This window comes from Urocampus carinirostris, chromosome 3, assembly GCF_059441175.1.
Source record: "Urocampus carinirostris isolate Australia breed hairy pipefish chromosome 3, RoL_Ucar_1.0, whole genome shotgun sequence".
NCBI classification, from domain to species: Eukaryota; Metazoa; Chordata; class Actinopteri; order Syngnathiformes; family Syngnathidae; genus Urocampus; species Urocampus carinirostris.
In genome coordinates this window covers 30,769,273-30,792,826 of record NC_142351.1, presented here as the reverse complement: position 1 = coordinate 30,792,826, position 23,554 = coordinate 30,769,273, and the positions used below count along the sequence as shown (strand labels likewise).

Genomic DNA, 23,554 nt, shown 5'->3' with positions numbered 1-23,554 from the left:
TCCAGTTTGCGCATGCAAACTACTAAAGGCAAAAACATTAAATTTAATTAAATTTAAAAAAAGTGCTGTAAACATTTTTTTGTGTGTAGGTTCATTCAAAGTTGCAGTAACTTCAATTTTAAGTTTACAGTAAGTGCTTTTGTATCGTCAAGTCCCTCAACCTCCGCCAATGGCTACCTTTAATGATTGCAATCTTTATTAGGTCATAATAAACCGTAAAAACAGAATGCTGCACCTATTTTCTAACAACAAGACAGAATATGTAGAATACTGCCACAATATTAACACTCTACAATGACGTTGTTGTCTGCTAGCAGTGACAGAAATGATTTAAAAAATAATAAAATCCCGAAAAGATTTGTGCTATGGCGTACATGTAAAATAATCAAAAACATACAAAATACAGGGAAAATGTAAAGCTGACAGGTATGCAATAGTTGTGACTCCTCCTTGCAAACAACCTAAGCACACACGCAAGCACACACGCAAGCACTCACGCAAGCACTCTTAAAAACTAACATTTTATTTTGTTCAAATCATCTGATTACTGTACTTACCTATGTTTTTAATGTTTTGATTTTAGTGAGTTTTTAGTTATTATGAAGATGTGTTTTTTAACTATTAACAGTTAAACTGTATGCTTTGGGGAGGACGGGAGCGGACCAATTCGTTTTTCATTATTTCATAACGGGAAAATGTACTCGTTACATGCGCAATTCGAGCTACGAGAAAGATCCTGGAACGAATTACTCTCGTAAGTAAAGGTACCGCTGTACTGTATACTGTAATGAAGAGTCACTCATACCCCCGCAACCCCCTGCGCCATTACACTGCGGTGCTTTCAGGTGCATTCGGGTCCTGCCTTGACACATCATATCACCTGCCGCCACCATGAGGTGTGCTTTGCTTCTTGGCGTTCCGGAAGCAATGGAGGACGACTCCCAGGATGTTGACGGAGGCGGATTAACGAGTTTTTCGGGGCGGGGGAGGCGAGGTTAGGCGAGGCTCGGCATTTGCGACGAAGCCGGTTTCGTGCGTTTTGCGGTTCCGACTCGGAGGCTAACGTTAGCTTAGCTGCAAACAGCGCTGGACCTTCAACGACAGTTCGAGACGTCAGAAGGACTCGATAGTGAAGCGGGCGCCTCCGCGGAGAACCACTTGAATGGCCGAGGCGGACTGACTTGGGTTCGAGAAGTGTTGTAAAGCCACGGGTTTGTGTGTTCCGGAGACTGAGGTTCGGTTCGGTTCGATCAATCTGGTAGAAGATGGGGACTCAGGGAGCTGGAAGAAAGAGGCTCCCCAACGCAGAGAAGCTCACTGCAGAGGACGATGCTCTCAGGCAGATTGCTCGGGAGGTGAGTTTTGCCGTAGTCCAAAGATTTTCTTTTATATATGTCTATAACTAACCAAATATTATTAAGTAATCTCTTCCACGCCCCCTTATGTTTACAATTAAAATTAATTTTACTATTTTTCTCATCCTTCCTTATTATTAATCTTATAAATGAATGATGATGCTTTGAGCTATTCAATTACATTTTGTTCAAACCAATATTATCCATCTATCTACCTTGGTCATATCAAGAGGGGTGACCGACAGCAAGACAAACACATACAAAAAAAAAAAAAAATAAGGAAAAATTGGCAAAAAACACACAGAAACTTTTGTGGACCATCGCCAACCCAAATGCCCAAATACCTAAACAAGTTAGGCACAACGGCACTTCGTCCCTCCAGATGAAACGGGACACGAGAAAGCGGCCATGTCACTTGGGTCAGGGTGACACAACACACTCTTTTGTTCAACAGCAGGGCCCGACAGCTTTCACTGGTTTACCCCTGCCGCATCATACAGGTGCCCTGCCCATCCCTTAGAACGCGCCCAAACATCCCACTATCCTTTTACAACACCTCTCCACTCATTCCTATCACAAACAATAGCTCTAGCTTCCACTATATTTAGACCTCTTTCCTGCAGTGTACTCATAACAGCATCCATCCACGTCAATCGTGGCCTTCCTCTTGGTCTCCTTCCATTCACTTCTGCTCTGTAGATCCTCTTCAACTTTTGCTCCTCATCCATCCTCTCCATGTGTCCAATCCAACCAAGTACTCTCTTATCAACACGCCTGCTCAGTTCCACGACTACTCAAGTTCTGTCTCTCACAATTTAATTTCTCAATCTATCCAATCTTGTCACTCCTACCATACTCCTCAAACACTTCATCTCAAAAACATTTAATTTCCGTCTAAAATCTGCGTTCAGGCTCCAAGTCTCTGCACCATACAACACAGTTGGCACAATCACACTCTCATACAGTCCCCTCTTAACATCCATACTCATACTCTTGTTGCTCATCACTCTCCTCAGAGCACCCAAAACCTGGCAAACCAATTTAGATTTCTCAAATCTTGAGAGGTCATGATACCAAATAACTACACCATTACTACATCAAATTCCCTTTTTTTATGAAAAAATAAGTGATTGTTTTAGATAAATGCATTCAAATTAATGAGTGAAAGACGTTTATTGTCATTATTGGGGGTGAGGCGATCCTTGGAATATTCAGGTCTATCCAATTTGAGTAAATACAGGGTAGTATTGATTGATACAGATCCGATCCTAATAAGTTTTGCTTACAATAAACACAAAGACTGTTAGTGCTAAAAATGTTTTGTCTTCTATTAAATAACTACGATGCAAATTTTAACAGTATACAAAAATGCAGAACTAAAGTCAAGAGCGGAAAAACAGAAAAGCAGCAATGTCACAAAAATATAAATATAACAATGTCAAAGTGACAAATATAATATCAACACTGCACAGTATTTTTGTAGAGAAAGGGCAAAACGATGTAATGTTTAAAACCTTTAACACTGTAAAAAAACAACACTCCTACTAAAAAGTGATTCAGGAAGAAAAGCAAAGAGAGGCAAACCCACCAAAATCAGCAGTGTATCGAAAATACAAATAACATCAGTAGTGTATACAAACAAAATCAGATTGAATTTGAATGTTATAAGGTATTTATAACCTTAAAGACATTATTGTAGTTACAGTTCAAGTGGAAAGACGGCACCACTAAAGTATCAAACGATCCAATCTCTCACTCAGTATCAATAATATCCATACTTGGATCGAACTGCCCTCCCTTATTTGAGAGGTTATGATAGCTGCTCCACACAACAACACAATTATTGGATCAAATTCGCTATAGAAAATTGTGATATTTTTAAAAGGAATTTCTTTAAAAAAAAATAAAGCTGTTTTTAAAGAAACATATTTGTGTACAACGTTTTGGTGAGGTGCGTAGTTTGAGGTGTCCTTAAAATGAGTAATATAATACTTTTCCCTTAAATTGTTTTTCTTCATTGGCAATTTACCATTGCTTTTTTTTGGGGTTTATGATTCTCAATTGCCATTAGAAGGCAGCTGATACAGGTAATGCCACCAATTCGCCCATTTTTTTTTATAATACCAAGATGATAAAAGTACAGTACTACAACCAGGATTACTAATGGTAATAAAAATGATAATAAAACAACATTAAAGATGAAATCATGTATGGGTGATGCAGAAATTGCTATTGAAATTGCTTTTTACCCCTCTGCCATCAGACTCATAATACACCACAGGCACGTTTAGCACACTACAGGCACTTCTACACCACAGACAATTTAAACTGGACCATACTTGGACTATTCTTGCACTACACTACAGTCAGGGTTGGGTAGGGTTACTTTAACTTGATTACTTTCAATTACTTTTGGATTACTCCAATACCAAATATTCTTATAAAAGACAAAAGAAACTAAATATGAATAAAATCACTAAATTTTGTGCAGGCTTGGGGAGTAACGGAATACATGAAATGGCAAAAATTATGTTGGCAAGCTGTTTGGATTTATTTTCATTTTGTTTGTCGCATTTTATGTTAGTTTTGCCGGAAATCAAAGAGATCAAAGCCAGGAGAGAAAGCTCACCACGTGTTGTGAGTCATAATTTTATTCATATTTAGTTTCTTTTGTCTTTTATTAGCATATTTGGTATTGGAGTAATCCAAAAGTAATTGAAAGTAATCAAGTTAAAGTAACCCTACCCAACCCTGACTACAGTCACTTTTCAACTGTGTTTTATCCTATTTTAATCGTATTGCCTTAACTCATCTTGCGTTAATCTTGTATTTTTATCTTTTTTATATTTGTAATATTATTTTATGTATACATGTATATAGTTTCTTAGTTTTATTAAGCTGGCAACTGTGTGGACAGTAAAGTAAGAATTTCATTGTGCAGGGAATCATGTTTTTTTTACCGTGCATATGACAATAAACACTTTGAATTGAAATTGAAGTAATATTCATTTCGGACCGATCATATTTTGTATTGTGAGATCAATTGTTATAGTAATAAATCAAACTAAATACATTTATAAATATGCTGTAAATGATACTATAGTTGAAACAAATATGTGTTGTAGACAAAACATGTCTGTCAGACCGGTCATGTGACTGTTGAGATGCAGATTAATCTTTAGAGGCTTAAAGAATGGGGGTCGTGGTCAAAACACACATGCTCTCACAACCACACTCACGCACACGCATACATGTACACACACTAGGTCAGTGGACCAGTGAGAGAAAACAAACTCCAGCTTTGGGCTCATTCATCACCCTTTCCCTACTATTAGAGTGATTATGCACCACTATGGTGGTACACACGCCAATACCGTGAAGGTATATTTATCTGTTGACTGATCGAGGATCTAGTTTGCTCTGCCTTATGCCCAGAGTCACTGAAGTTTGTTGTAAAATAGTCAGACAAAATTGGCGGTTCTACCATTTCCAACTTCATTAACACTGTTCCTAATTAAAATTTTTCAAATTCCATGCTTGGTCCTTTCAAAAGGGTTGAACAAGTCATCCAGACCAGCCTGTCGGTATTGTAATGGGTCAGGGGGAGTGACAATAAATGGTGTCTACATGTGTAGTCATGCTCGTGCTATTGTCTGGCTAATGTTTAGGTCAAATGGAAGTAAATGTCTGTGCCATAACGGGGTCAAATTTTATTCTTATTCTTAATTGTTCGTTCGCAAATCCTCTTTTGGTGCCCACATTTAGTCTAAACATTCTCATCCATGTTTTACCAATGAGCTACTTTCAGGTTGTCTACCAATACACATAGATCTTCAAAAATGAATATACTCCCTTCACTTTGAAAACATCTCACTTAAAATCTTACCCAGCCTTGTAGGAATGTTGCCCTTTTTTTGTCACACATATCGCACATACTAAAAACCACGACGATCTGTGTGACATAATGGCATGGTTTTAAGTATGGCAAATCAGTTCAGCACTTAGGCTATACAGTATTCAATTTTTTTATTCAATTAAAATATGTAATGGTTTGTCTTTCCCCGATTATATACAATGATTTCAAGATCTAATATGTGAATTGGTTCATTTATACAATTATTTTTACTTTTTTTTTTTACTTTTCAAGCATTTTTTTTATCAAACATCACAAAATCACCCAAAATATGTGAGATGATGGGTTGAAGCCTAAGACTAATAAGAGACCCATCCCCTTTATTTAATGATTTACGAACACAAGCTATATCTTTTTTGTTTTCTGTAAACAGTAGATTCAAAAAGCACACATATTTTGTTGCATAAAAAAGGAGTATATAAAAAAGGGAGTCATTGCTTCAGTACAGTTCTGTTGTATTTATTTTTATAAAGCTGTTTTTAAAGAAACATATTTATGTACAATGTTAAGGTGGGGTGCATAGTGTCCTTAAAAAGATTAAAATTCTATATTTTCTCTCTTAAAGATGTGTTAACAATGCCCAACTGAGCTCAAAGAGCCTTATAATATTTTCTTTTCTGCTTTTCTTTACTTTAATCATTGGTTTTCCTGCCACAAAGCGCATTGGGTTGGAGGAAAGATTTCACGCTCACGCTCAAAGTTTTCTTTTATTTTGAATGGTGTTTTAAATACAGTCCAAATGCCAACCCCAAAAGATGAAAAAGTTTATTCAAGCGCGTTTAAGAGAGACACGTATGTGCACGCGCCATACAAGCATCTTGACCGAGGCTGCAATGATGATTTTCGCCAGAATATGGTGTCAGCAAGTAGAATATTTTGAAGTTACGGACACCACCTTTGAATAATGCTTTAGTGGTTAAATACTGTTTTAAGAATTTTATTGCTCCACACTTTTTTTTATTTCATAGCAGTGTTACTCATCGAGGTTCGAAAAGCAAAGGAAGCCCTGCTGAGGAGCAGATTTTCATAGAGTTACTTTATGTTTGTGACAGGCAGAAGCGCGGTTGGCGGCGAGGCGAACGGCTAGAGCAGAGGCCAGAGAGATTCGGATGAAGGAGTTGGAGAAGCAACAAAAAGAGGTAAGATGCGCCCGCTGATCAGCCAGTCTTTAGTTTAGTTAACAGCCTTTTCAAAAAGGTAGACCCCGAGTATAGTTCAATGAATAGGTTTTACTTTCATTTAACGCTTCAAAATAAAGGGTTCATAACCAGGTACCATCTTGGACTTCGATGTTTAGCGCGACTACTACTTATGTTGAATCTCTCAGGCATGATAAGTTCATCAATAATACTTAAGTGCTTGTGGAGAATTTCCACTTCTTTTCTAAAACGGTTGAGTCCTAATGTTATCCTCTTGCACATATGTAAAAGTCAAGGCCCGTTGGCTGGATGCATCCCGCAAGGTTTTTCTAAGGCTCCTGAGATAACTTTGATTCATTGTTGTATCATACACCAGGAATAGCAAAAGGTTGGTTTTGGTACATAGATTTTTGTACTTGACTGTTTTTCCATCCAAATATATTTAAAAATATTTCACTTTGACCGAATGATGGAAATAGGTATTGTTTTTTGATCTTTGAAGTAAAAGTAGCCCACTTTTCCTCAAATATAAACTTTTGGTTACTGATGATGCCAGAATAATAGCGGCTTCCTTTATTTATTGTTTATGTGAATTTTATTTCGTCAAGGAAATTTGTATTGGGTGCCTGTTGAAAATTCCGGGTTACTTATTCAAGGCTTTATTTATCTGATCCTATTGCAATATAATTGTTCGGTTTTGGGTAAGTTCATTTAGATGTACAAGACTATATACTGTATGTTGTTTAAAACATTTTCAAGATTCCGTCAGTCCGGCCATAGATTTGTAGCCAAATGTTTTATTTGAACCCTCCATTTGACTCTGAGGTTGACTAAAATGTATCCGTTGCATTTGTCCAACTTTGCAAGCAAAAAAGTTTCCACACATCAACGTCTACTGAGTTAGCAAACATGTGACACGTGGTCAGAGGTCAGACAGTTGTAGGAGATAACAGTGTGACTGTTTTTCAATCATCAGTTATTAGAAACATTCATCCTCCGGTGAGTCACTTCTCTTCCTCTCCAACCCTAATTCTTTGGCTCTTCTGTATTTGATTTGTTTTCACAATAGCATGTACATGGAACACTCATGCTTTCTAACTTAGGTGTGCATGCAATGTGGAGAGACCCAGCAAACTATTAAGTTTAGATATAAAAAAAAAAACGCCGCCTGAATTAAAATGAGGAGTTTTTTTTCCCTAATTTGTGCTCCTTTTCCTCTGCAGAAGTATTATGGTCTGGATTATAAATGGGGTCACATTGAGCAGTGGATGGTATGACCACGCATCTGCCGCTGGCCCATGAAAACCTCCTGCTACATTATCTCTTGAAAAACGAATGAAAAGAGCACCCGATTGTTGAATTGGTGCAGACTGCTAGGTCACGCTATTTTATAAATAAAAGAAAAGTTATGGCCGATAGCGTCACTAATTTGTCATCTCCACTTTTTGAAATGGATGGCACTTGAGTAAAACATGATGTAATCACCTGGGTGGAGTTAGAAGGTTTTCACGAGTCAGCTATGCTGCATGCCAGCCTCTTGTTGTTGTGTATGTGTTCATCAAGTTCCCAGATCATTAAATCAATGCTGCAGTTTTTGTTGTTGTTGTTGTTGTTTTTTTTACTTTTTCATTGCAACTTTTGCTGTGTACACTGTTTTATAAAAGGTTTGTGAATGCTTTTTTTTAAGCTGCATGTCAGGCACAATATCGAGTTTTTTTGTGTACTAATCTTAAATATGACTCTTCGATTTTGCCGTGAAATTTTCCTCTTTCTCTTCTTTTCCGCGGCCTTCAGGAGGAAGGCGAGCGCTATTCTCGCCACTCACGAAGAATCACTTCGGTCTGTATTGTTTCAGACTTTTCTGTCTATCCTTACTCTGTGAGACGTTTTTGTGGTTACCGCTAGAAATGTGACGCTTTATCGGAATTGCAGTTACATGTTTCACATGCTGCGGAGTCAACATATTTTCCCGTTTGTCTGTGGTTCCAGCTGTCAGACGATGAAGAGCGCATGTCTGTGGGCAGCCGAGGGAGTCTGAAGGTGAATAAACTTCATCAGTCCATCTTTAGATTTTGCAGCTTTTTTCTATCCTCTTCTTCTGTAACCCCACTCTGAAACACTTCCGAGTTATTCTTTAACATCTTCCCTTGCATGCAACTTTGTGTCCTCCCTACGGTCGTCTTTTACGTCTATCTTTTCCTGCACACTGTTTTTCTTTCCTACCTTTCCAGCCTTCAGATTACAGCCCGTTTCTTGGCTCTGGCTCTCGGGCATCTTCCAGAACTAGTTCAGCTCGTGCAAGCCCTGTGGTAAGTTTAGTTAGGTCTGCTTCCAGGATGTTGGTTGCTACTGACTGGGGAGTAAATGAAAGGATGTAAACGCACTGTTAATTTTAGGACTCTGCATCTCAAATTGTTTGTTTAAACATAACATCTCCATGATATGACTGTTTGTGTGCGTAGGTGGAGGAGAGACTGGACAGAGACTTACTGGATCGAGTAAGTCCAATTATTGTGTTTCTGTCAGTTAACATAGCTTGAAAGTAGGGCAGTGTCCAAGTTTAAATGAAAAATGTATACAGATTGTTTAGGAATAATATTGTAAAGTATTCTATAAATCTGTCCATAGTTAAATTAAAAAATATATTAAATGTTTGGTTTACAATCCATGTATTTCAAAACTAAACATGACAGGTACTGTAATTCAAAATAACTGTGGAGAAAACACAATATCTGATTATTTAGTCCTAGCATGTCAGGAAATGGGCAGGAATACTGATTATTGTTTTCCAAATTAAAAGCAAATGTGTGAGTGTAAAACCATCTACATTAAAAAAAAAAAAAAAACGACATAGTGAAACAAAATGGATGAATAATTTGTAAGTAAAAATTCCAACCACACGTCAAGTCTGACCAATATTTGGGATTTTTATGTTTTTTAAATTGACATCATTTTAGGGTTCTAATGCCAGTGTTTATTTTAATTTTTTTGCTAAGGTAATTTACCTTTATTTTCTGCAACTGTTAAAGAAAAAAAAACTGTTGCAAGTTTCTGTTGAAAAGCTGAAATTCTGAAGACTCAGAGAATACTCAACCGAAACCCATCTAAACTTTTAAAAAAATAGTTTGCAAATAATTTGATAATTCTTTAGCTGTCAAACAGCTGATTAATTGAAATGGTTGTCCATAAAATGAATAGTTGTCACACCTCAATTGGGATTTTTATGTGACAAGAGATGCAGTAATACCAACCCCCAATAAGGTAAAACACAAAGGTCACATTGCATAATCAATTCCTGTCTTTCTTGTCTCTAGATTTTACATTGTGTCAATAGTAAAACGTGGGATCAGATGTCAGTAGTCAAGTCATGTTTATTTGTATAGCTCTTAATCACAAGAAGTCCCAAAGGGCTACACAGACTATTACAGACTATAGAACTTTATTACAACATCCCCCTATCTAAAACAAATTTAAATTTAAAAGCGTGTCTTATTTGTGGAAAAGAATGTTTTTTTTTTGTGAGTGTCATTAGGTAAAATGGCACTATGAAGTAATTGTGCTGGGTGTTGGTACTCGTTGGTAATTATTGTACTTTATAGACCGCCTAAGTCCCATTAAAAATTATACTGGTATGTGCATTGCAAGAACCTATTAAATTATGAGGTAAAAACCGCATGAAACGGCTTCCTTAGTACTTAAACCCTTTCCCTGAAAATGTAAGCAAAATTTTGAAAAAAAAAAAGATTATCACCCCAATATCAGGTTTAATTATTGCTTTATACTGAAAATGTTTTGTGTGGACGCATTAATAGCAGGAATTCAAGGTTTTGTCTGAATTGTTTTGATCATTGTTTTCCTTGTCAGAGCTCCAGGACAGCACTGAGCCTTTCTGCAGCCACTCTATCGTCTCTGGGTGGAGCGTCGTCTCGCAGAGGGAGCTGTGACACGTCAATCTCCGTTGAGATGGAGGCCTCAATCAGGGAGATGAAGGTACAAATAGTGCACCTCCAGGCTAACTGATGGGCCATTTCTATACAGCTTGAATTACTATTCATTATAAAATAGACCCATATTATAACCTGCTATTTAAAAACATCTTGTACAAAACTATCTTATCTTTGGTGGAGAATCATAAAACTTGCAGGATAGGTAGCTTTTTATATGCCAAGATATTTCAAACTAAAAACCTGACTGAAAACAATTGGCTTGTTACATTCTTTGAATTTGATCCTTGTCTGACTCTTAGTTGATACAATGTTTCAGGATTCGGTGGCAGAAGCAGAGGAAAAGTATCGCCGGGCAATGGTTTCAAACGCTCAACTGCACAACGACAAGTCGACTTTAATGTATCAGGTGGAAACGTTGCGAGAGGAACTAAGTGACATGGAAGAACTGCTTTGGGAGGCACGACGGCAGGCTGACGAGCGCACAAAGGCAAGTGGGTCGACAGGAATGCCAGATGACACAGCATAACAGCCACAGTCAAGATTGTCAAACAAACATTTCAATATTTTTCCCAGAAATCATCTCAATCTTCAGTGCTAAAATACCATTACCCAGATAAAGACAAAGTTAGCCATGACTGTTGGCCTAGTAGAGCCTCATATTTGTAATATATTAGGTATCGTTTCCCATCCAAGCTTAGTTTAAGGTATCTGTACTTGCAACGTTAGCACAGTAGCAGTTGCATTCTTAGGGGCAGCCTAGACAATCAAGAACTAGAAATATGAAATAGAAATACAGAGAGCCCTCGCAACTACAAGCTTCAGTCATCATTGGTTCACTCCCTTGTCCTCCGGGGGGGGAAAAAGGAAAAAAAAGATCAAACAAAAAAAAACAACGGATACTTCCCGCACCATGGAAGAACGTTTCGGACAGCCAAGATTGACGCCGATTGGCCAGTACCCTTTGACTTGAGATCTCGATGGCGATTGGCCAGATCATATCGACGTCATTCATTCTGCAATGTGTCCGGACACCTGCTCTGTGTTCCGATGCATTTTGCTGAGAAAAGTTTGTGTCCAAATCATCCTGCCTAAATGATGCATCTTTCTTTCTCTCTCTCTCTCTCGCTTGCTTGCTCTCAGTCGGCAAGGGTTTTAATCAAAGTGCTTCCCCCTCCCCCCCAAAAAAAAGATCGACAAATTTAAAATATGTACTGGGTTTTCAATTTGTTTTCTCTCTCTCTCTCTCTCTTTCTCTCCTTCTCTCTATCAGTCGGTAAGTCGGCAAGTCCTTTTAATGCAACACTACTTCGTGGATTTTCACTTTTTGCGAATGTTATGTTTGCATTTGTAACAATTTCTTTAAAATACATTTTTGGGGGGGGGCATTTTATTTACAATAAAATTTGGTATCAAGAGTTTTGGTATCTATCAGAAAACATCATACAAACATCCCTAATTGTCACAATTAAGCCGCTGTTATAGTGCTTTCTGCAAGTGTCAATTTTCAAAGTGTGTGTATGGTTAGAGTTTTACTCTGTTTTGCTTGTGTCCTGATGTAGGTGTGTACATAGCATTCTTGCTTCGCTAGCTTAGTGTATTTTTTCCATCCATCCATTATCTGTACCGCTTATCCTCAGTAGTATCGCGGGGGCGCTGGAGCCCATCCCAGCCATCTTTAGGCAGTGGGCAGGGGACTCCCTTAACTGGTTGCCAGTCGGTCGCAGGGCACACAGAGACGGACAAATCCCTGGCTCATTCACACCTAGGGACATGCATGTTTTTGGAATGTGGGAGGAAAACCGGAAATCTTCTCGCAAACACGGGAGAACATGCCAACTCCACACAGGAGGTTTGATCTCATGACCTTAGAACTGTGCCGCACACGCTCTCTAACCACTGCGCTGCCATGCTGCCCTTGTATTTATTCAAATGTCCTAAAACAAATCATGACAGAAGAGGCTAAGGTACCGAAACCATGACATATTTCAAAAGAAGCAAAGTACAAACTCAGTTTGCCAAATTGCCCCCTCTGAAAAAATGCTCAAGAAAAGTATGTATCCTACAATCATTATACATTCATTTTATGCCCAGGTCCACCTGAACTGATTATAAAAACAAAGTCTTAAATATTATTGCTGGTTTACTGTAAACTTAAAACCTTTAGTGCAATTCACAGCAATGGATGTCAACTTTTAATTTTCCATTTAACTAAGAGCAAAGTGAATGATGTAAAATCTCTCAAAGGCCATTTCTATGTTTACTTGTGCTTGTGTTGGATTTATAATACAAAATAGAATGAACATCCAAAACCTACAGGAAATCTACTTGTACAATAACTGCCACAGATTTCTAACATTCGTTACCTTGTGTTTTTGCAGGCGTACGAACGTGAGCATGAGAGTCATGTTGTCCTTCAGTTCCAGTTTCAAGACATGAAAGAGACTGTAAGACGAAGTGAAGAACTGCTGATGGTTGGTTTAACACCAAATATGCGAATCCGAGTGCTCAAATTTTCTTTTTGTGACTTCGAGATCTGTTCTTGATGTTGCAAGATTAACATCATCTACCACCTTTTAATGAGCTTTTAACAACTAAAATTGCTCTCCTTTCCCTTCATTTCCCTTCCTGTGTCTTCCTTCCTTCCACAACCCCCAGGAAGTGTCACAGTTGCAACAACAAACACATGCTTACTCTCAGGAGGTATCTGACTTGCAGGAGAATCTGCAGTGGAAGGAAAAGAAAATTGCGGTATGATCTGATTCAGTGTCCAAATATTTCATGCATTAAATTAGCAGAGTAAATTCAGACTCGCACAAAAAAAACAATAGGTATCAGATTCCAATCGTACTAAATGTCATACTAATCTTACTGCTAATCTATTAACCTCACTTAACCACTTTGACTGCTTTCCACCTGTACTCATTCTCCTTGGTCCCTCTCAGGCATTAGAGCGTCAGAGGGAAATCTCTGATGTCATTCAAAACGAGCGCGACCAGCTGAGGGTTGAGGTGCTCAGCCTCCGAGATGTTCTCAAGGTACAATAAAATGAAGCCTCAAAGTCATGGTGCCATTTCACATAGCAGAACATCTTGCAACACTCCGTTTAGCTTTTATTTTTATTTTTTATTTCTTTAAGAACGGTAACTCATCAACGGGCCACTGATGTGTCTCTGTTTCTTGATATCCCTCAAACAGAAACACGGAGAGTTCATTTCCCCTGATGTGGCAACAAACGGGGGGCTGAAGTCAGATGAGGCTAAAGAGGAAGACAGTTCCAGTTGTGCTTCCCGGGTGGCAAATGAAGCTCCTGGGAGCAGAGATAGCATACTTGGTGAGGCTCAAAGACAAAACTTTTTTTTTTCTCTAATCCAGTTATTATTTAATGATATTACAGCTGTCAAAATGTTTAGTGAAAGTCATTAGACTTTGACAACAAGGTACTCTAAAAGGACTGATTCAGCCCAAAGACATCGCATTTTAGCGGCACCATCAAACGTTGGAAAATAAAATTATGAAAAACAGTTAATTGTTGTAGCTCAACATTTCAGTGATGTAACAAGTTCAATGTTTCATTTTTTGGAAAACGAATCTATTGACATATTTAGAAATTAATATCAAAGTTCACTTTTTAAGGAGCTTATGCAACTACTCCAACTCCTATTTAAATTAAAAATAATAATTATGAATTTGTTCCATATAGAACAGTCTTTGCGGCACGGTGGGTGAGTGGTTAGCGAGTCTTAAAATAAAAAATAAATCCTTGCAATGAGGCACATTTGTCTGTAATTACAGATAAATGTGTTAAATTTTAGGATTTATTTTTATTTTAGAAAAAAATACTTGTTTCATCTTTGTATAAAACAAACCTTGAGATGAGAAAAAGATCCACCGTCTGCCATTAAAGATCGTAGTGATAATTTTATGAATTGGTTTTCTTATTTTATTGCCATTTTTTTCTACTTTAAGTGCAACAATTTTTTATTTTATCTGTTTTTTTACTGAATGAGTGTGGGCAAATTCTTCAACTTGTCGTCTGTGACTACTTGTCTGTGCTTAGTGCTTCAATGTACCCTCCGTGATCTTTTAGGCAACCCTGGAGACATGCCATGCCGGCATTGTCTAATAAACAAACCCCCGCAGTCGCTTGGATTCAGCTCAGCCGGCAAGCCTGAGCAAGCGTCGGACGCGGGCCGAGAATTCTGTGCCAAAAAACGAGCGAATCAGAAGGGAAAGCAAAACAATCAGACCTGGACAATTTCAAAAAGACGTAAACATAGTCGTGTTTCTGTGATAAGAGCCAAACAACCAGTTGAGCAAAGGGGAGATTCCAAGCCAGAGTTGATTTTGACACCCAAAGTAAAGTCCTTGAATGAAGCTGGGGAGTCCAAAACACAGCACAGAATTCAGGAAAAACACAAAAAATCCAGCTTGAAGACAAACATTAGAAAAATCCACAAATCAAGTCAGACTGATTTGATCATCGAACTAAACGACTCTCAAGTCGGAAACTCAGAAGAGCTGCAAACTCCATCTCACTTCTCAGCAAATGTAATGCATCAAGTTAATGAGGAATCGGATTATGCCTGCAAATCTGAGCCAGAAATTATTGCAAATATTTCTGAGGAATTTGAAACGCCACTCGCAGAAGCTGATTATCCAAACATAATCTACGCCAAATCTCCTGAAGATCCCCATGCAAAAACCTCTGCTGCTGGCAGCCAAACTTTCAAGCTTAAAAATTTTGTGGATGAAATCAAGGTCATGGTGGCTCCTGAGATGTTGCTGCTGAAAGTCCCCCAGGGAAAAAATGTTGAAAACCAGATCCCAAAACCAGACATGGAGGCCGTCTGGGAACCCTCTTTGGCCGACATGGACAGTTGTGAGGAAGCATGCGAGGACATGGAGCCTTTATTGTAGAGGTTGAGGTGAACCAAGTCTGGAGTTATGCTTCGTCCAGCGCCAGATCGGTTCGAGTGGCTAAGAGGCTGTACAGCCACAGAAAATCTTTGACTATTTTAGAATAGTATACGTACAATTATCTTTATTCTCATTGATGACAAAGTAGTGTAAATTGTTTGCAGCAGGATTAGATAAGAATCTAATTTTGACTTAAAAGGCTTACATTTTTGAAGTACAAACATTTTACATCAGAAAATACAGCAACGAAAAAGAGTAGCAGCAACATATTTTCCAAATCAAAATCGAGAAATAAAATTACAATACTTAAACACTTAACCTTTCTATAGCCTATCGGCGCGCTGTCAGACTTTTGAGAAGCAAAGACGTGTCTGTACGCTGTCACCAGTCAAAAATTGGAAAGCTTAAACTCTTGGGATTCAACATATGATGACCATTTCAAAATGTACTCATCACACAAATATCACGATCAGTCTGAAACCAGGTACCTGAAAACTAGAAGCCAGAAGTGCTCACCAAATACGTGCTCCTTTTGTCAGCTGATTTAACGATTCCCTGCAAACACGGTCTCGTTACATTCACGACGGTGTAGTGAAACCAACTGTGTAGTATATTTACCCCAAAACAACTGATAATGCCAACAGATCCAAAAATGCACCTAAAAGCATTTCTGCATTGTTTGACAATCTTTGATGTAATCAGTTTGTTTCGCCCCACAATTCCCTTTTATAAGTAAACAAACTCGTAAGACGATTTCCAATACGGCCGTTAGCCTCTGCCCTTTCGATTGAAACCACACTTGAACAATTGCAATGAGGGCCAGTATTGAAAAGATAAACTCGCATAACTTTGGCTCTAAATATCATAAGCCATTAGTGACCGATAGGAATTATGATTGACACATTGGTTCGCCGATGAAATTCCCCAAATAAATGTATGCATACTTACAGTGTGAATATTAATCAGAACTGAAAATAAACGTAAGTAATGCCACTTGGGATCCATTTTTAAGCGTGATTATCACACGCAAACGTGAGAGACGCTGAAAGAGGACCTAAACATTTATGACTTAAAATAAAATTCATAATGTCTAAATACAAATGCACTGTTGATTAGGTTTTAGAGTTGTACATTTAGAGGGTCCTTCCGGAGTCTCCTAATGGCCAGTTTGGGAAATGCGTAGACATTCTCTCAGAAAAAAGTGTAAAATACAAGGATAAAGTTTTTCACATTGTGATCAAATTTGACATGGGACCAGGTAAGGCTTCATGCTACTGTCCCAGCTTTTTTCCCTTGCTACGCTGAGGTTTTGAGATGGTCCTTGCCCGCATGTTGGTTTAAGATCAGGTAATTGTGTAATTGTAATCCTGTGCAGTTATTTGATAAATTTTTGTGATTAAGGGCTATATAAATAAATGTGACTTGACTTGACTTGGCTACCCTCATCCGCGGGCATGTGATTACCGAAATCAATTCTAGTGAGGTTAAAAACTTTCCGTTTCTCTGTGTTACAACTTAGATTACTGAATGTTAGTAGCATAACTTCAGAGTGTTACCTTTCAAAAGAGATCAAAACCATCCAGATTCACCAAACGGTTCAACAACAGCCTTTAATTTACTTTGGGTACGTCTTGGATCGGATATTTTAACCAAATTTTACAGGATTGTTGGAGGGGTTATTTTCATACATAGACGAGATAAAAATTTGTTCACAGTGCTCTGTGCTGCTTAGGGCAGTGATGGCTCTTATGGAAGAAACTCTCTGACCCTGTTGGTCCTTGTTATAACCAGAGAGCAGAATGTCAAAGAGGTGGTGGTCGGGGTGAGTGGACTCCTCTTAAAAAGATTCCCTCATCCAACATGTGGCTTGTTTTGTGTGGTGACAAATCCAGTTTTTAACTTTTGCCCAAAGGCAGTTTGGTTAGACCCCACCCAAGCTAACGAGCACCAATCAAGTAATCTTTAATTATTCTTTTGACAATCACAAACAGAAAAGTTAATAAAAATGGAAATTTGTTTACTGTCACTAATGTTTGTATTTTGTGTCCTGAAACAAAATAAACAATTTGAATTGGTCTTACTTTTTTTGGCAAATGATCTTTGCTGCTTTATTCTAGTTGTTCCCCTCACAAGTGGTGTCACAGCATCTGGCTAGGGTAAGAACTTGTCAAAGATGAAAACTTTCAATTATTCCAATCAAATAAATCCAAGTGTAAGTTCATGATCAAACCACTATTTACTGAATTTGGAATGATTCACAGTATTGCAAAATCTCTGGTGATTTTAGCATGTAATTAAATATACGGTACCTATGTAGTTAATTAACAAGTTAGTCTGGAAATGTCAGTGACCGCAACCTCCCTCCTCTTGTTGCAGAGCTGCATCTGAAAAAGCTACTAGAAGAAAGAGAATGCTTCCAGGATGAGGTGCAACTTTTGCAACAATTACCCATCAAACCTCACCAATGATCCAGTGTGAAAGATAAACAACAATGGTCAATCATTCTTGTTTTGAAAATGCGCTCGTGTGTTGTAGGTGAGAATGCTCAAGACACAACTATTGCGACAAAGAATAGGGCATGACGGAAGCGAAAATCCAGACGGAGACGCTCTGCATAACGGCACCGACGTACATGTTGCGGATCCTCAGAGTAAGGCTTGCTCTTTTACGAAATACAAACGTTTACAATCTTCCTGGATGCTTTCAACATGGTGTATTCCCATTTACAGGAGAGGCAAGCAGACAAATCAGCGACCTGAAGTTCAAACTAGTCAAATCGGAACAAGAAGTCGTCGCTTTGGAACAGAACGTACGCCCTCCATCTTTTCTTTGTCGTTTATTGTTCTGGCAACTATAATGATTGCTTCCTCGCTGGTTATTACATTTTAGTTTGAACATCATTAATATGTTTTAATGTGACTAAAGCGGGGGCAGCACGGTGGAGCAGTGGTCAGCGCGTGTGCGGCGCAGTTCTAAGGTTGTGAGATCAAACCTCCTGTGTGGCGTTTGCATGTTCTCCCCGTGCTTGCGTGGGTTTCCTCCGGGCACTCCGGTTTCCTTCCACATTCCAAAAACATGCGTGTCAGGTTAATTAGCCGGTCCAAAATGGCCCTAGGTGTGAATGAGCGAGCGAATTGGCTGTCCCTGTGTGCCCTGCGACTGTCTGGCAACCAGTTCAGGGTGTCCCCTGCCCACTGCCCAAAGATGGCTGGGATGGGCTCCAGCAGCCCCACGACCCTACTGAGGATAAGCGGTGCAGATGATGGATGGATGGATGGATGGATGACTAAAGCGGCAGTCAAGCCAAAGGATTTCCTAAAAAGAAATCCTTTTTACTGGCCGCGATAAGATAAAACTTTTTGATCAATATTAGATTCGTAAAATATGGGTTGTGAAGCGAAGTCTACCTGTTATCCATCACTGGCGACAGCTATTTTGGGAATGCTGTTGAGTGAAGATGACTTCACGAACGCTCAGGCTTTATGAAGCAGAGCCACATTTGGTTATCAGCTGAACACGTGCAAAATCAATGTCAACACCAACCATCATAATGGCAGAACCCAGAGATGGAACAGGTGGATATTGCGTCATAATTATTTGCAATACATCCATCCATTATCTGCACCACTCATCCTCAGTCGTGTCGCGGGGGTGCTGAAGCCCATCCCAGCTATCTTCGGGCAGTGGGCAGGGCACACAGAGACAGACAATTAAATCGCTCATTCACACCTAGGAAAGTTTGGACTGGCAAAATAAACCTGTCATGTATGTTTTGGGAATGTGGGTGGATACCAGAGTGCCCAGAGGTAACCCACACAAGCACAGGGAGAACATGCAAATCTGCACATGAAGGCTGATAGCTGGATTTGAACCCATGACCTCAGAATGGTGCCGCAGACACGCTAACCATTTAGCTGCCGTGCTACCCCATTTGCAATACATAAATGATAAAAACAAATCAAAACAAAATGAAATGAAATGATCTGCATTTATATAGCGCTTTTCAAGTCAATGACTTCCCAAAGCGCTTTACATTGTGCTTCACATTTCCCAATAGCGGCTGTGATCTGTGCTGCCATGTAAGGCGCTAACCTGCTTATTGGGGGTATTGGGGGTTCAATGTCTTACCCAAGGACACTTCGGCATGTAACACGGACAAGCCGGGATTCGAACTGGGATCCCTTAATCCTAAAACGATCGCTCTACCTCCTGAGCTACCGCCGCCAAAAAAAGGAAATTAAACTAAAAACACAATAGGCCGTGTTTGGACTAGTTGAGGCCAATTCAGCATATTGTTGTTTTAGTTAACTCTTCCCTTTGCATATTGTCACCGTACATCTCAATCAATTTGATAGACTGTAAATATAAGCAGCTAAGTACGGGCAAGGTATCCAAATGTTCAAACTTTATGTAAATTTTACTCAAATATTTTAGCACTTCTGACATTTTTTGTGTACTGCTTTTATACCACTTGAGCAAAAATCCGCAAATTTCAGAGTAAGAAATACCTCTTGTGTCCTTTAGACATTATTACTGTCAAATGTGTTTTAACAAAGTAGACATTTTCACCAGCTCGTAAGGGTCTGTTGTAAAATCTGTTTTCATGTCTCCAAGGTCATCCGACTGGAAGGTCAAGTGACCCGCTACAAGACGGCGTCAGAAAGCGCAGAGCTCGTCGAAGATGAACTGAAGGTTGAGAAGAGAAAACTACAGAGAGAAGTACTTTCCCCAAACAATTACTGAAGTTGTTCATAAAGTCATGTAAAAAAAACTCTTTGGTGTGGAAAACTGAAATGTCTATTCAAAAATTAGAATGGTGTCCTGCATTTGCAACATACACATTTTTAATAGAAATAATAATCTAATCATATATAATAATGATGATTTTAAAAAAAAATCCCATTGCGGATGTAGAAACATTTTGAAATAATAATCACAATAAACCTTGTAAAATAAATACTTCTGTTGTAGCATTTACAGTTTAAACTGTGTTTTATCGTCACTTTTACAGCAATGCAGTTTCCGACATACTCTCCCTTTGATGGCTAAAAGTTCACAGCTGCACAAACCAGAAGCTACACATTGCAACATTTAAGTTGAGCCTTTTTTAATTATAGCGAAAACAATCCAGACTGTCAACTAATGTCATGTGTTATTTACTTATGTTTCCTAATTTTTAACAAAATGTATAAACAAGTTGTCTATATAGTCAAGAATAAGTGAGATAAATTGATTATCTTTCCTTAATAAAATGTTTTTGGGATGTACCAAAATAAAAATGTGTGTCTAAAACTGAAAATGAATAACGCTTGGCAGAAATACTAGAAGAGCAAAACCCAAATAAATTCTATTATTGAACTGTGAGGCAGACATTTCACCACACCAGGCACCACAGTTTCCGACCTGCTTAGAAAACATAATATAGAATGATAACTGACTGGCATATCACAAGCTTTTGATTTAAAATACTTTGATTAAATTATCATAAAACGAAAAAAAATATTTAGGTGTTAAAAAGAAAAATCCTGTTGGACAACAATGTGTAATACATAAAGCAAAACTGCTGAGCTATAGAAAATGCAAATAACACAAGCACGTCCATTTTACTTTAATACTTTAGCAAATTGGCGGGTTATGATAAAAAAATTAGCTGTCTATCTATCCCTTTTCTCTAAGTACATATTTTGGGGGCATGAAAAGGACAGTGAATGATCACAAGAAAATGACGGGAGGACGTAACAGATTGTGATACGGTTGTCACTGCAGCCTCATCCAATAAGCCATAGTTAAATAATAATAATGATATTCAACTTATTTTTTTTGTACATAGCCTAGTGCCAACCAATTGACCTAGGAGACGGAAGGATTAAATGTCACATACAATTTTATGTGTTTACGAATTAACACTGCAGAACTGTAGATAGTTACCTCTGTAACGTTAGCATGTGACAATTAACCAAAGTTTAGCTAGCGGCTAACAAAAACGTGAAAGGGATACGTGAACTTTTTAGAAAATTTCTTGTTTGTTAAAGGTTGGAAGAGTTCCGGTTTTTACAGGGATCACCTTCTTCCTCCGTCTTATGTGCAAAATGAAAATTAAATAGCGACATTGTGCTCAAATCTTGCATGGCTGTGATCAACAGTTTTTCAGGAGCCTTTTTATGTATATTTTCCCCTTTTGGCTGAAACTGGAAATGCACTTTTGGTGAATTTTGGTAGAAAAAACTTTCAGTGCCAAAACTCTGGTTTAATTGTGTTTGATGATTGCAGTTACGATCCGCTCTGGATCAGATCCAGGAGCTGGAATCCACCAACAGCCTCCTCTCCAAACGTCTGGAGAAGATGAAGGCCAACCGCAGCATCCTGCTGGCCCAGCAGTGACACCAACATACTGGAGAAGAGCATCTCTAGTTCCTCTCAGCGGAATGGAACCCCAAACATTTCCATGTGGAATTGTTTTCCCTGCAACTTGACTGACCAAAAACCGACGGGTGACGGATGCTTGACTTCGTAGAACAACATGCGGGGTGGCCACACACTCGGGCTTTGTGCGAGCAGGTCAAGAAGGACTCTGCAGGAAATTTTAGACTGTGCCCACCTTCTTCACCTTGACATTTGTTGTAAAGAAACAACTTCCGCCTCTGCAACTTTTTCCTATGAAGTTGTATTAATATTTATACGATAGCGGTTTAAGGTCTGGTGTGATGATGTTCTGACCTCACTGGTATAAAACAAAGTAGGGCACTAGTAAAATCGCACGAGTATATTTTTTCTGCTTTTGCTGCGCACCACTACAGGTACATCACTGCAGTGCACAAAGATTGATAGTTGCCATAATTCCTTGTATTTGTTAACTCTTAGTGCCACAGTAGTCGTCAACTGTTTAAGTTTTGCCATGCTAGTGCATTATAGTAATTCGCCATATTGCGGCAATGTCTCACAAACAAAGGTCATACTAGCACAGGGGTCTCTAACTTGGTACCGGACTAAGAACACCTAAGTATCCACGGAACAGGTTCTAAAAACAGCTCACCAGTGACGGGTCATAGATTTTGCAAGAAGTTGGATTTCTAATAGCAAACCTGCTTTAGTGGTTGACTGAGCCTATTTTCACTCAACTTTAAATGATTAAAACCTGGTCATAACATAGTTACAACCTGGTAATAACATGATAAATTGTCATTTAAGAAATGCATATCGAACCGGTAGCCCCTCGTGCCAATCAATAACAAAAAGTAGTGTCTCAGCTTCATAAACGTTGCTGAGCCCTGTACTAGCATTAAGACAGCCCTGCAAACTAGTACAATAACAAAGGTGCTTTGTGGTAAAGTTTAGTACTTTCCAGTCCGATATTTGTTGTCTGAAATTCCGAATGGAAATTACTTTTACACCATTGCACTGCATTTCAATGCACTATTTGAATGTGTCACCAGTGGAGTGTTCAAGACTAAATATATATATACATATTTTTTTCGGGGGGGGGGGACCTTATATTATTACATTACATTCCTTTGCACTTGCACTACTATGGAGGGTAATTTGGGGCAAGGTAAGTTATAACTCTACAAAGAAATGTTTGTAGCCAAAGTTTTACACGGAGCAAACATATCTATAAACGTATTTTTAACCATATGTACCTATTGCACTTTTCACAGAATGTACTTGTAGCATAATACTATTTTGTATCTGTCTATGTTTAATTTGAATTCAAACAAGTTTCTAAGTGACTTAAGTTAAAGTTGTGTGCATACAGCAACAGAAAAAAATACTTTGCATCCGTTGTGGCCATCCAAGATAATTCCACGGCCACAAATATTTTTGATTTGTACGCATGCCTGCTACTTCTCGTATGGATACAAATGTCATTTTTTTTGCCATAAGTGCAAAGCTTGTTTGTTGTTACAGCTACAAGACGGTTTTGCACAAAACATATTTCTTTAAAGGGATTGTTTATTATTTAGTGTCCCCGAGTGGTAAAAAAACAACCCTACAGTTTTGATAATAAGCAAAAGTACATAAACTATCCTATAAACGTGCATTTAAAAAAAATACTCGAAAGAAGCATTTATTTGACAACATGAGCCTCACCCAAAAGGAGATGACATTAGTGTCAGTCGTTTTGCTGCTATTGTCACCCTAAAACCTCAAAGAATGCTGGGAAAAATATGAGAAGTAAAACTACGCTTTGTTCACTATAAGTCTCTGTAATTTGTATTGTGCTTTTTAGCACTCGATTTTGGTTACACTACACATACAGAAACATCTACTTGTTAAATAATAATC

At 38.5% G+C, this 23,554-nt stretch overlaps 2 protein-coding genes across 9 annotated transcripts; both read left to right on the top strand.

The window, feature by feature from the left end:
• The first annotated feature begins 773 nt into the window (after positions 1 to 773).
• Positions 774 to 23,469, top strand: lrrfip1b (leucine rich repeat (in FLII) interacting protein 1b). Of its 8 annotated transcripts, XM_088331420.1 has the most exons (18): positions 777 to 1,355; positions 6,321 to 6,407; positions 7,631 to 7,678; positions 8,202 to 8,246; positions 8,397 to 8,447; positions 8,639 to 8,716; positions 8,870 to 8,905; positions 10,272 to 10,397; positions 10,671 to 10,841; positions 12,733 to 12,825; positions 13,010 to 13,102; positions 13,297 to 13,389; positions 13,550 to 13,685; positions 17,648 to 17,697; positions 17,807 to 17,921; positions 18,001 to 18,080; positions 19,886 to 19,990; positions 21,542 to 23,469. In XM_088331420.1, the coding sequence occupies exons 1-18, from the start codon at positions 1,266 to 1,268 to the stop codon at positions 21,650 to 21,652; spliced, it is 1,608 nt and encodes a 535-aa protein (XP_088187546.1). In that variant the 5' UTR covers positions 777 to 1,265; the 3' UTR covers positions 21,653 to 23,469. The 8 variants fall into 8 exon arrangements, with proteins under 8 accessions (XP_088187548.1, XP_088187547.1, XP_088187551.1 ...); XM_088331422.1 differs by lacking the exon at positions 7,631 to 7,678 and having other exon boundaries at positions 774 to 1,355; XM_088331421.1 differs by lacking the exon at positions 8,870 to 8,905 and having other exon boundaries at positions 775 to 1,355.
• Positions 13,704 to 17,633, top strand: LOC148369412 (uncharacterized). Its single transcript, XM_088331429.1, has one exon. It carries the CDS (start codon positions 14,357 to 14,359, stop codon positions 15,269 to 15,271), a length of 915 nt encoding a protein of 304 aa, XP_088187555.1. The 5' UTR covers positions 13,704 to 14,356; the 3' UTR covers positions 15,272 to 17,633.
• Positions 23,470 to 23,554: the final 85 nt, after the last annotated feature.

Bases quoted from the DNA above. Each gene is read 5' to 3' on its own strand.
- lrrfip1b (XM_088331420.1), top strand. From the start codon at position 1,266: ATGGGGACTCAGGGAGCTGGAAGAAAGAGGCTCCCCAACGCAGAGAAG. The intron at 8,448-8,638 runs GTGAATAAACTT...CTACCTTTCCAG, and splicing joins GCAGCCGAGGGAGTCTGAAG to CCTTCAGATTACAGCCCGTT. The intron at 12,826-13,009 runs GTTGGTTTAACA...CACAACCCCCAG, and splicing joins GAAGTGAAGAACTGCTGATG to GAAGTGTCACAGTTGCAACA.
- LOC148369412 (XM_088331429.1), top strand. From the start codon at position 14,357: ATGAGTGTGGGCAAATTCTTCAACTTGTCGTCTGTGACTACTTGTCTG.